General features: G+C 49.5%; 1 protein-coding gene across 3 annotated transcripts in view; it reads left to right on the top strand.

Moving 5' to 3' along the window:
• The window catches only part of LOC129385933 (uncharacterized), a 164286-nt gene that overhangs the window by 80377 nt on the left and 70482 nt on the right, over positions 1 to 13427 (top strand). For all 3 annotated transcript variants that reach the window (XR_008613403.2, XR_011895380.1, XM_055073109.1), the window contains exon 3: positions 10886 to 11094. Coding sequence is in view for 1 of the 3 variants with exons in the window: in XM_055073109.1 (XP_054929084.1) it covers positions 10886 to 11094 (209 nt within the window). In the remaining 2 variants the exon portion in view is untranslated. The remainder of the gene's footprint in view (positions 1 to 10885; positions 11095 to 13427) is intronic.

The raw sequence follows: 13427 nt of genomic DNA, 5'->3' as shown, positions 1-13427 counted from the left end.
TCCATCGGAGCAAGCGGCCATTTTTGTGTAAGATTTGATTGAGCCACGTCAGAGGACAGTGGTGGGTCTCGAAGATGAACCTTGTTCCGTACAAGTAACACAACTTCTGGGCGACCCAAACTAAACTAGCGTATTCCTTCTCTGAAGCGCTGTAGGCTTCCTCTCTTATAGTTAGTTTACGGCTGGCATAGAGGATAGAACGCTCCTCGTTATCGTCGCCTACCTGACGAAGTACCACGCCCAGACCTCTGTCGCTTGCGTCGCATTGAACTATGAATTCCTTTGTGTAGTCTGGCGCGCGAAGCATAGGACGAGAAACCAATAGCGTTTTCAAACCTTGAAAAGTGTTCTCTTTGTCCTTGTCCCTGTGCACGCTACACGGTGCTCCTTTCAAGAGGACGTCCGCTAAAGAACTTGCTATTTGCGAGTAATTTGGAATGTACCGTTGATAGTACCCGACAAGTACCAAAAATGAACGAATGTCTGTTTTCGCGCGTGGCTGTGAAAATGTAAAGTCGCAGCTGTTTTCAGCTCGGCCGGCTGTCTCGTGCCCTGGCCGACAACATGGCCCAGATATGTAACCTGCCAAAAACAATATCTACACTTTTCCGCCTTTATCGTTAAGCCTGCTTCCCTCAACCGTGAGAACACCTGTTCGAGGTGCGGTACGTGCTGTTTCCAGCTGTCCGAAAAAATTGCTCCATCATCAAGACATGGCAAGACGAACTCCTGCAAGTCTTTTAGGACCATATCCATTAACGTAGAGAAGCTTAACGGCGCGTTCTTCAGCCCGAAGCTTGGGGTGAGAGGGTGATAAGTGCCTATAGGGGAGATAAATGCGGCATAGCGGCTGGCACTTTCTGAAAGGGGAACTTGCCGGTACCTCCGCACGAGATCTACAGTTGAAATGTATTTAGCAGCGCTAACTCTTTTGACTCATTCCTCAATGTTGGGTATCGGGTCAAGCTGATCCCTAGGGAAGGCACTGAACTTCCTGTAGTCAACATATGGAGGAAGGTCATTGTTAGGGGTTTCTACCAGTATTAGCGGTGACGTGTCTCAGCGGGCTCAATAACGCCCAACTCTAGCATACGCTGTATCTCTGTTTCCATAATTTCTCCCTGTCTTGGAGAAACCCTGTAAGGCTTTGATCTTACGGTTTCGGTTGATATCAGCTCTATTTCATGCGTTATTATTTCGGTTCTACCTGTACGATCGCTGAATTTGTCGAGATATTCCCCCTAACACCCCTTTTAGCTCACCTAGCTGCTCGGGTCTAAGAGCATGCGAGCTTACCGAATGTTTTACTACTACCTCTAGGCCGCTATCAGAGTTGGAGGTCGCCTTACACTCTATAAACTTGGTACTAGTGTCATTCTGCTCATTGATGGTATAGTTAACGACTCCGCTCCACTCTACATACGGCTTCATCAAATTGCAGTGATATATCCTCACCTCCTTCCTGCGATCAAGCATTTTCAGAGCAAAGTTAGTATATCAAAGTTTGTGCAACACTTTAATCGGCCCGTCCCGGTGACCTTCAAGCTTGTTCTTTCATGAAGGATTGAGGATCATTACCTGGTCTCCGGCGTTAAATATACGAAGCCTCGCATTCTTGTCGTAATAGAATTTGGCGTTCTTTTGACCTACTCCCATGTTCTTTTCGACTAGTTCATGGATTGCGCTTAGCCGTTCCAGCAGATATAGCACGTATTCAACCACTGTTTGACTCTCTCCTCTTTCCTCCCACATCTCTCCTAACATTCTCAGTGGACAATGGAGTGTCCTCTCATACACTAGTTCTGCTGGCGAGAACCCTGTAGCTTCATGTGGAACCGTTCGCAAAGCAAACAAAGTTGCCGGCAGACAGTTCTCCCAGTCCTCGTTGTGCTCGTAACAGAGCACCCGCAATACTCGCTTAAGCACTGTACGGATCTTCTCCAGAGAGCACTCTGGCCGAAAGAATGGACTAGGCGAGAGGTGTACCCGCACAGATGCTCATTTATTACAACCCACGCGACACGTACGGCAGCACACAAACCTAACAAAACTAACACACAAGATACAAAGACTATCAATGCACACGACCCGGTAACACTACCACTAGCGTTCTACTGTTAGTGGCCGGCGTTCGTGCTCACGTCTGGTTCGGCGTGGATGTGGCGTGGGGTGGGTCTCGTAGCCGGCGTCGGAGTGGCGTTCGACGTTCTAGGGCTGGCGTCGCTGGCGGCGTCGTTGGTTGCGTCGTACACGCTCCCGGTCCAAACGCCCGTGGAGGTGTGGCCGATGATGTTGGCGTTGGGGCACCACCCGGAAGAGTGACAACAGCGGTAGAGACACCCCTGGCCGTAGCAGGTGCTAGCGTCCTCCGTGGACTCCCCAGAACGCGCTCAGGAACGGCAGGAAGTCTGCGGTGCAAAGCCGTAGAACGCGAGCTCACCGAAGCAGTAGCCGGCGTTGCTCTCGTCTGGTCGAACCGTCCCTGACCCGCCGAGTCTCCGCTGCTTTCTTCTTCCCCCTCGTGTCTCGCCCTTCCTCGCCCTTTTATAGCCTTCTTGTTAGTCCACGTAATCATTCTCTTCGGCTTCTTCTCTTCTCCACCTATCATCGCTTTCCATCTCACCGGATACTTCTTCTTCTTCTCTTCTCCACCAATCATCTCTTGTCACCTCACTGAGAACTTCTTCTTTATCTTCTTTCGTCTTCGGTTACTTCACGTCATTCTTAACGCCATCCTCCTCTTCTTGAAACCTTTCTTCGCCTAGCATTTTATTTTATCTTCCCTCTTATATGTGACAAGGGCCCCCTCTCTCAAGAGTTTTTCCCTGAAAAACTGCTCACGTCGTCCTCCTCTTCAAGCCATCCAGCCAGCCGACTATCTTCTGTGGCGATTCTGGCCCCAGCACACCACACAGCACAACGCAGATGACCAGCACACACCAAAAGCACATCACTAACACGTCACTTCCGTTGTCTATACAGTGTCCTTAACAAATACGTTAACGTTCACAACCAAACTGCGTTTTCGGAACACTGCCGTTGTCCACACGGTGTCCTTAATAAACATGTTAATGTCCACAACACACTCCTTTGTATAATCACGCAACAACCACAACAACACCAACACGATACATCCCTGAGATACGTAGCACAGCAGCAACAAGAAGATAGTTCCCAGAGGCACCTAGAGCTGTTCAGTTGGCTCTACTCATGAAGTCCGCCCGAACGTTATCCCTGCCTTTAATATATTCCACTTGAAATGAGTATTCTTGCAAGGCCAGACTCCATTTCATGACCTTACTATTGTTCATTTTGGCCTTGGTTAAGTATTCAAGCGGCTGATGATCCGTTTGAATTCTGAAATGTCTCCCATAAAGATGAATGTGAATTTTTTTTTACTGCGCACACCACCGCTAACATTCCTTACCCGGGGAATAGTTGCGTTCAGTAGCCGATAGTCTCTTACTTGCAAAAAATACCGGATGCAGCACATGGTTTTCTTCTTGTAAGAGTACGGCTCCTAAAGCTCTGTCAGATGCATCAGTGCGCAGCACAAACTCCTTATCCAAATTCGGAGCAAGTAGAACGGGCGGTTTTGCCATATGCCACTTTAACATCACGAAAGCATCCTCAAGTTCAGCAGTCCAATTCAATTTATTGCTTGCCCCCTTCTTAGCAAGTTCCACAAGCGGATTGGCTATGTGGGAATAATCGGGAATAAAGTCCCTGTAGTAACCTGTTAAACCCAGGAACGACTGTACTTCTTTCTTGGTCGTCGGTGTCTGGGCTTGCGGTATTTTGACCACGATGTCGTCCTTTGTCGCTATGCGGCCCATCCCCAGCTTGTGTCCGGCGAAAGAATTGGCTTCAAAGCCCACCTCACATTTTGCCAGTTTTATGGTCAACCTGTCTTGTTGAATTCTATCAAATAACTTTTCCAGCGTTATTATATGCTCTTCCCACGTATCTGTTGCCACAAGGATGTCATCAATATGATGTTCTACATTTTGAAGCCCCCCTAACACCTTCCTCATCAGCTTTGTGAATATTGCGGACGCCGTATTCAAACCAAACGGCATGAACTTAAACTGGAATAAACCTGCCGAGCAAGAAAAGGCAGTCTTCTCTTTAGACTTCCATTGGTATTTGCCAATACCCTTTAGCTAAGTCAAACTTAGAGAAAGGCTTTTTGTGAGCCACCTTAGCCAACACCTTGTCCGCTCTTGGTATAGGTTCGGCATCGGGTACTATGATGGCAATTAGCCGGCGAAAATATATACACAGTCGGCTAGTACCATCGGGTTTTTTGACAACCACGAGAGGCGCATTATATGCTGACCATGACCTCTCAATTACACCAAGCTCCAACATATCCCGCACCTCATTTTCAATGAACTCTTGAACTACTAGAGGCAGTGGATATTGTTTCACACTAGTTCGAGTACGAGATCTAGTTTGCAACTTATGATATCCGTTTTCCCGGCACATACGAAAACACATCTCCCTTGGATTGAAGTAGGGCCTTTATATGTGACCTTCTGTCTTCATTCAAATCGGGGTCTATTACCACCTAGTCCCATCCTACAGTGTTCTTTCGACTGCACGTGGGCACCTCGGCAACATCATCTGTCTCCTCTGCCACTACCGCGCATACTACCTCGGCGGCGCACCGTACGGGAACTCTTTCTTCGTACTTTTTCAAAATGTTTGCGTGGAAAACATTCTTGGTGTTATTTACCAATAACTCATAATCCATGTCGTTTTTCTTCTGCGTCACAAGGTAAGCGCCCTTCCACTGCATCAGTAGCTTATTATGATCCGTGGGTAGCAGGATGAGAACCCTGTCGCCTGGCTTCAGATTTCTGTGCGTGGCTTTCTTGTCGTAGTAGCCCTTATAGCGTTCGCACGCCCTTTCCAAGTTTTGATGTGCAAGCCTGCATGTCTCCTCCAACTTCTCCCTCAACTCAAGAACATATGTGTATGTTGTCTGGAGATCCGACGCGATCGCTTTATTGGCCCACAGCTCCTTGAGTATTGTAAGTTGACCTCTAACGGCTATCCCATACAACATGTCGAAGGGCGAGAAACCAAGACTCACTTGCGGCACCTCGCGGTAAGCGAACAAAAGAGCTGGGAGATATCTATCCCAATTCTGAGGCCTTTCCTGGTACATTTTCTTAATCATACTTTTGAGGGTACCGTTGAACCGCTCTACAAGGCCATTACACATGGGATGGTAAGGCGTTGTCAGTAACTGCCTTACTGACAAAAGGCGGTTGACCTCCATCAGCTGCGACGGGCAGTTCGCGCCCCGGTCACTCAAAATTTCCCTCGGGAACCCATAACGCGGGAACATCTCCACAAGACCCTCCGCCACTTGCATACTGTCAATAGTTTTCAATGGAATGGCGTCAGGATAACGAATGGCCATATCAACCAGAGTAAGAACACATATATTGCTTCTGGCGGATACTGGAGAGATTGGCCCTACAATGTCGACGGCCACTGTTTGAAATGGCAGGTCGATGGCTGGCATCTTGTCCAGAGGTACGGGACCAACTCTACCCTTCGGAACTGTGCGCTGGCACACGTCACATGAGCGAACAAAGCGTTTCACATCACTCCGGACGCCTAGCCAGAAGATCTTCTCGGTGATTCTAGACACCGTCTTTTGGACACCCTGGTGTCTCGCCATAATGGCGTCATGTGCTAATCGCAACACTGTCTCTCTCATATCTTTCGGTAGAACCAGCTGTTGGACCCACCTTCCGGAACTAAATGTGCATTCCCTGTGCAGAAGACCATTTACGACTACATATTCCAATGACGTACGGCTCCTCTTCCTTTCCACTTTTCCCCCGATTCTTTCGAAGCAGGTTTTCAAGCTCGGGTCTTCTCTTTGCCTAGTTGCAATTTCACCCGGTGTTATGCTCAGGCACCTCGTAACGGGCGTAGAGAGTGGACACTGCGTTGCTCTGGCTGTCACTTGAGCTCTTGTCTCCACTGCCGACGATAAACTGACTGCCCCATCACCCACCTGAACTGTCGTGGGCCTTTCCTCCTTGGGGTGTTTTTCAACGTCGAGCATCCTTCGCTCGGGATCGGGGTCCTCGACACTTCTTGCCCCCGCAATGTTTGCCAAGATGAGATTGTAGATGGGCTGCTCTACGCATTTTGCCACTACCTTTCCGGTATAATATGGCATGGACACAAGAATCCTGGCTTCGGGGACGTACCAGTGCTACCTACAAGAGTGACAACCGACGTTTCCCCTGTAAGATCCTCGTCCTTCACCAGGCTTCTCCGAACCAAAACTGTGTTGGCTCCGCTGTCGCTAAGCACCAATACAGGACGGTCCCCTATTTACCCAACCACCACCGGCGTTGCTGCTTTTGACTTGGGTTCTCCACTCACCACCTCGTTTCCCAGTGGCGTTTGTACTTCCTTCAGCTGTGGAACTTCAGGTGGTGTGACAAGTTCTGCCCGAGAGTTGACAACGCATGCATACCGACACTCATCCACAGTGTGCCCTCTTCTCTTACAACCCTGACACAGAGCCTGCGTCTTTTGAGCAACGTTACTGGTCCGACAGTGAGCTGCACGGTGTCCCACCTTGCCGCAGAGAAACCTCCTTACTGGCACCTTAGGTGCACCACCAGGTGTTCTTGGTTTTGCCGCATCTGTCTCTGGGACCTCCTGAGTCTCCTCCCTCCCCTTACTCATATTTCTCAGCCCCTGAGCCTGGAGGAATTGGTCTGCAGTGTCGGCAAACTCTTCCAATGAACACAACTTCCTTTCTTTCAAGAATAGTGACAGCTTTGAGCTGCAACATGCTAAAAATTGCTCTGTGACCAGCTTGTCACACACCCCTTCAAAACTCTTTTCCGTGTTGGATATATCGATCCACCTATCGAAATAGTTGGTCAGCCTGCAGGAAAACTGCTTAGCGGTTTCAGAATCCTCGGGGTTCGCGGTGCAAAATCTTTGCCGAAAACCTTCTGCCGTAAGCCTGAATCTTTCGAGGAGTGCCTTCTTAACCTTCTCGTAGTCCATGGACTCAGCAGCCGGCATCCTTCCAAACACATTCAGCGCCTCCCCGACTAAGCACATACTCAATGCCGTGGCCCATTCACTACGCTCCCAGCCTTGCCCCAAAGCTATCCGCTCGAATCGTTGCAGATACGCGTCCAAATCATCTCTTTTGTCATCGAAGCGAGCCATCAACTTTCTGGGACAAACTGTGGCCGGTCTAGGAGATTCGGTACCAGCTAAAGAGCGCTGATCATCGTCCGTGATACCGTCATAGCCTCCTGCAATATGCACCTGTTTCCACAATGTGAACTTCTGTTTCCAAGAAAATGAACACCTGTTTCCACGAAATGCCTCTTCTTTTCCTCGTCACAGAGATGCGTCGCCTCTTCCTTGCTTAACCCTAGCTTGAGCGCAAGTTCTAGCGTTTTTGCCACATCCATACTCTCCGCCGTAGAGAGATCGGAAAGATCCGATACAAATCAAAAAGAAACACGGAAATGAATCCTGGCAGGCTCGCCACTTGTCTTTGTCACGGATCTCCTCCGGTGAACACTCTGGCCGAAAGAATGGACTAGGCGACAAGTGTACCCGCACAGATGCTCATTTATTACAACCCACGCGACACGAACAGCAGCACACAAACATCACAAAACTAACACACAAGATACAAAGACTATCAGTACATACGACCCGGTAACACTGCCACTAGCGTTCTACTGTTAGTGGTTGGCGTTCGTGCTCACGTCTGGTTCGGTGAGGATGTGGGGTGGTGTGGGTCCCGTAGCCGGCGTCGGAGTGGCATTCAACGTTCTAGGGCTGGCGTCGCTGCCGGCGTCGTTGGTTGCGTCGTACACGCTCCCGGTCCAAACGCCCGTGGAGGTGTCACCGATGATGTTCGCGTCGGGGCACCACCCGGAAGAGTGGCAACAGCGGTAGAGACACCCCTGGCCGTAGCAGGTGGTAGCGTCCTCCGTGGACTCCCCGGAATGGGCTCAGGAACGCCAGGAAGTCTGCGGTGCAAAGCCGTAGAACGCGACCTCACCGGAGCAGTAGCCGGCGTCGCTCTCTTCCGGTCGAACCGTCCTTGACCCGCCGAGTCTCGGTTGCTTTTTCTTCCCCCTCGTGTCTCGCCCTGGCTCGCCCTTTTATAGCCTTGGTAGTCCACGCTTCTCTGCGTGTTCTTCTCTTCTCCACCAATCATCGCTTTCCATCTCACCGGATACTTCTTCTTCTTCTCTTCTCCACCAATCATCTCTTGTCACCTCATTGAGAACTTCTTCTTTATCTTCTTTCGTCTTCGGTTAATCCACGTCATTCTTAACGCCATCCTCGTCGTCTTCTTGAAACCTTTCTTCGTCTACCATTTTATTTTATCTTCCCTCTTATATGTGACACACTGAATGCCAGCTCTCTACACTATTTGACTGAGGGTCATAGACGGAACTATGTATCGACTTTACCCCGCGCTTTTGCAAGAATGTAAAGTCAGTGCGCTGGTTAATACTTACCCTTGATCCGTCTGAATTTCGGCTGGAAACCCAACTCGTGCAAATACTGTCAAAAGCGCGTCTACTACTTCGGTGGAGCTGAGCTCTTGCAGAGGGATTGCTTCTGGAAACTTTGTAGCCAGACACAGCGTGGTAAACAGGTACCTGTAACCCGATTTCGTTTTTGGTAGAGGCCCTACCGTGTCTATCACAAGTCGTCTAAAAGCTTCTGTTATTAAGGGCACTACCTTTAGTGGAGCTTTCCATGTCTCTCCTGGTTTACCTGAGCGCTGGCAGGCGTCGCATGATCTTACAAAGTTTTCTACGTCTTTGAAACAGCCAGGCCTGTAGTATTCCATAAGCAATCTTTCCTTTGATTTGATTATGCCTAGTTGGCCGGACCACCCATTGCCATCACAGAGACTCAAAAGGTCCTCCCTGTACTTAGTAAGTACGACTAACTGATCTAGAATCGTACCCTTTCGATCTCTGTAGTGCCGATACAACAATCCTCCTCTCTCTTCTATCGTCACATTCCGCCTAGCAATGCCTTCTTTAGCTGTGTGGTATAATTTAGCTAAGCTGTCATCCTTCTTTTGCTCCGCTGCGAGTGACTCTCTGTCCACACGTAAGAGTTTATCAAAGTTCTTTGAGGCCGGTGATTATAACGACCCTGTCTCGCTTGCGATTACGTCAGCTTGCTCTTCCTGCAGGCTTGTACTTTGACACTCTAGTGCTACGCTCTCATTGAGCTGGTCAGCTGGCAGGCTCTCCTCAATTGTTCTTTCTCCCTTGGGCCTAGCTTGGATTCGAGTATTGAAGTTATCTCATCTGCTGCTTCCGCTGAAGCAGCTTGTGCATTTTCAGCCGAAAGCGACGCGATTTTACGATCTTGGCCTCGGGTCAATGCCTGTACTATGCCCTCTCCCAGTTTAAGCCCTTTGTCCCGCAGTTACCGATGCGAACGATAGGAAATCGAAAAAATGTAAGGGTACTGCAGTGACAAAAATTTGGAAACTGCAGCCTCAGTCATTAGCTCCCCGAATGGTCCACTGGTCCGCTGCTCCTCAACCTTCACTGTGCAATGCTTATAAAGAGGAGCGGAAGTACCTCGAAACATATCAAAGGTGGTGTTTGAATGCCAATAAACCTACATCTGCTGAACAAAATGAAACACTTCTTGTTGAAAGCATTTTTAAAATAGTCTATTTTAAGTACAGTTGCAGCTCTCGACTTCAATAAAAACTCATGCTCAGATAAATACTTAGCACGGAATGAGTACGGTATTATTGATTCAAGCATGATTTAAATAGTCAGATTCATATTATTTTGTTCGAAATTTCAAGGCACTCGATAGACCTTAATACTAGCGGCTTAATGCTTTATATTATCGACGTATTCTGGCCTCTGGTGTCAGGTATTTGTTTTAACAGCGGAGCTGTCTTAGCTTTTAGTTACGCCACGGAATGTTACCAGAAAACTCAGCCTAGCTGTGCGTCGCCACGCGTTGCCTAGAAACCACCTGCAATAGCACCATGCCACGTAACCTCCTCGCTCCCCCATGCACGTAGGCGAGTAAACGCTCAGAAGAGCTTGCGCGGCGACCTACCTCTCGCCTTCTCTATTCCGCGCGAAGGTGCTGCTGCACTGGGAAAACCGAAGGGAAACCGGACGAAGAGCGCCGTATTGCCAATCGAGAAGCGATGCGCCGCCGCCGAGCTTATCCAGAACACTGCGCCGAAGCTGCGGCTGAGAAGAGGAGACGCCGAGTCGAGGATTCTGAGTTTCAGTCCAGGGTACGCGAGAGTCGGCGCCTGAACGCTCGAAGTCGCCGAGAAAGCAGCCCCAGCTGGCGAATGCTCGAAACCTTCCAGTGTAACGGCCGCCGAGACATGGGGGATGCGAACGGCCCATCAAAGCGCGATCGGCCGTTTGCACTATGCTTGCACTAGTGCAGACTGCATATATTTAGCCTTTCATTTATGCAACTGCCAGTCTGACCAACATACGTTCTTCCGCGCGAAAGCGGATTGGCGTAGACAGCGTCGACCTTAGCAAGCACAAGTTACTTGTCGAATACATGTGTACCACAATTGGGATGGCGTGTTATGCTAAAAGTGGGGCTTCTTCCCAAATACAGTCAAAGAAATTTGTACAGGCTTGGTGTTTGCCAACTTTGACTAGAAATGCCTGCAAAAAACGTAGAAACAATTTAGCCAATCCTACTGAAAGCTTAGCAAAACCTAGAAAAACCTTGAAAAACCTACACACAATTTAGGCAAGCCACGCAAAATCTGGGTGACCACAAGCTCCGCTGTTGGCACCAGCCTCGCAAGTCTAGTGGGAACTGCGCGCATTTTTTTCAGATCGCAAGTCTCGGAAAATATTGCTGATGCTTATATTGGCCCTACTGGCTGCGGCTACAACGTGTGAACGACATAGCGTCTGGGACGTCATAGACCCAAACAGCGATCCAAAAATCTGGGAACTACTCACGAAGGCGTTGTTCAGCAAACAGGTTATGATCGGCAACAAGATGGCGATGGTTTTTGATATGGAGCTCGGGCAGATGCAAGTGAGTACATAACGAAGCTATTTGCTGCGACACGTAAATGCGACTTGACTTCTTTCATTGAGTACAGATCTTTTTCCGAGTAAATCCCGGAGTCGTCGCTAACTTGTCACCTAATGCGGCATTGCATAATAGAAAAATATTGTTAAAGAGATAACGTGTATTTAGAAAGTATCACTATATACAAGATTACAACAGCCACAAGCAGTAGTGACAGATGCAAGACTTTCCCGAATGCCTCTGGCCACTTCGTGGCCGTCGTCTTCGTACGACCGACAGTAAGAACCCGTTCACGGTTCCCTGACACAGCCCCCCACACCCGGGGGGGGGGGGGGGGGGGGCGAGACCGCCTAGCTCGTACTAGTTATGGCAGACCAGAGGGGCCCGTTACGTACGGCTCAAGTCTCACTACATGCACCATAGTAGAGGATGGTGGCGTAGACGGCGCAGGTTTGACGACAGGTTGATGTTATATGTAACGTCGGCGACTTGTCGTAGCACCTTGTAAGGACCGTCGTAGCAGAAGAGTTTTTTGGAGACACCGATGTAGTGGGACGGAGACCACAGTAGCGCGAGGGCACCTGGCGAGCAACAAACGTCTCTGTGGCTACTGTCATACAGGGTTTTTGGGAAGACTGGGACACTGTGAGCCTTTCGCGAGCGATATGATGAGCTGTGTCGACGCGCACTGTGGCATCGCGAACATACGTAGTGGATGAGCAGAGGAAGTAAAGTATCGAGAGGCAGAGATGGAGCGTTCATACAGAAGTTAAAGAGGTGAACAGCCAGTGGCGTCATGCCTGGACAGGGTGTCGGCGAATGTAACATATGGCAAAGTAGCATCTCAATTGCACTGGTCGGCGGAGACACACATTGAAAGCATAGCCGTCAGAGTTCGGTTAAGACGCTCTGTGAGTACATTCGATTGTAGGTGACAAGCAGTTGTGAGCTTGTGGCGGGTCAAGCATGAGCGAAAGATGTCCTCGATGAGTGAGACAAAAGTACTGGTCTTTATCAGTCATAAGCTGTCGAGGAGCACCATGATGCAAGAAGATGTCATGAAGACCCACCATGGTTGCTTAGTGGCTTTGTTGTTGGACTGCTAAGCATAAGGTCGCAGGATCGAATCCAAGCCACGGCAGCCGCATTTTGATGCGATGAAATGTGAAAAGACCCGTGTGCTTAGATTTAGGTGCACGTTAAAAAAACCCAGGTGGTCCAATTATCCTGAGGCCCCAACTACAGCGTGCCTCATAATTGGAAAGTGGTTTTGGCACGGAAAGGACACAATTTCATTTGACTTATTTATCATGTCATGAAAGAGAAAGTCCGCGACATCCGTAGCGCAGCTGGTTGGAAGGACACGGGCAAAGGCGTATCGCGTCACGTAGTCGGCCGCGACGGTCACCGACTTATTGCCTGATGTTGAGGATGGAAAGGGGCCAAGAAGGTCGAGCCCCACACGAAATAACGGTTCAGTGGGAATGTCGATAGGAGGAAGGAGAGGGGCCGGTAGCATATAGCTGGTAGCTTGCGGCACTAACATTGGTTGCAGCTAGCCGCATATCGTTGCACGGAGCGGCAGAGACCACGTCAGAAGAAAACGGCGCCTGACGCAATCATAAGTGCGGTTGATACCAAGGTGACCAGCAGTGGGTTCATCGTGAAGCTGGCGAAAGACAGCAGAATGAAAAGGTGCAGACACGACGGGGAGGCCATCAGGACCGCTAGGCTGCATATTTTGGCGGTATAAGGTGCCGTAGTAAAGGTAGGACAAGTGTAGTGAACGGTTGGGTGTGGCAGGGCTAAGACTGTCGATGATAAAATGTAAAGCCGAGTCGCGGCGCTGTTCGTCCCGTATATTTGGTGTCTTGTTTTCGAAAACCAGGGGAATCCACAGGATGCCGTGGCAGGCAATCGGCATCTTGCTGAAGCTGACCGCACTTGTCTACTACAGAAAACGAGTATTCATGAAGGCGAAGAGCCCAACGACCAATACGGCCTGTAGGGCCTGATGGCAGAGGGCATGATGATCAGTTACGAGGGTAAAGGTGCGGACAAACAGATAGAGACAGAAATTTGGCGACAGCCCAGGAAACAGCAAGGCGGTCTCTTTCTTTGATTGAGCAAATATTCTGCGGAGCAGACAGGAGGCGGCTACGCTAAACAGCAACACATTCGTGTCCGTCCCGACGCTGAGCCCGGACGACACAGATTCCATGGCCGCTATCATCTGTGTGAACTTCTGTCGGCGCAATCGAATAAAATTGTGCTGAAATAGGAGAAGTGTGATGGCATCAATAAGCGTTGAAAAGGCGGAAGCTTGGGAGGAGTCC

This window comes from Dermacentor andersoni, chromosome 7 (genome assembly GCF_023375885.2).
Source record: "Dermacentor andersoni chromosome 7, qqDerAnde1_hic_scaffold, whole genome shotgun sequence".
NCBI lineage: Eukaryota > Metazoa > Arthropoda > Arachnida > Ixodida > Ixodidae > Dermacentor > Dermacentor andersoni.
This window is presented reverse-complemented; position numbering and strand designations above follow the sequence as displayed.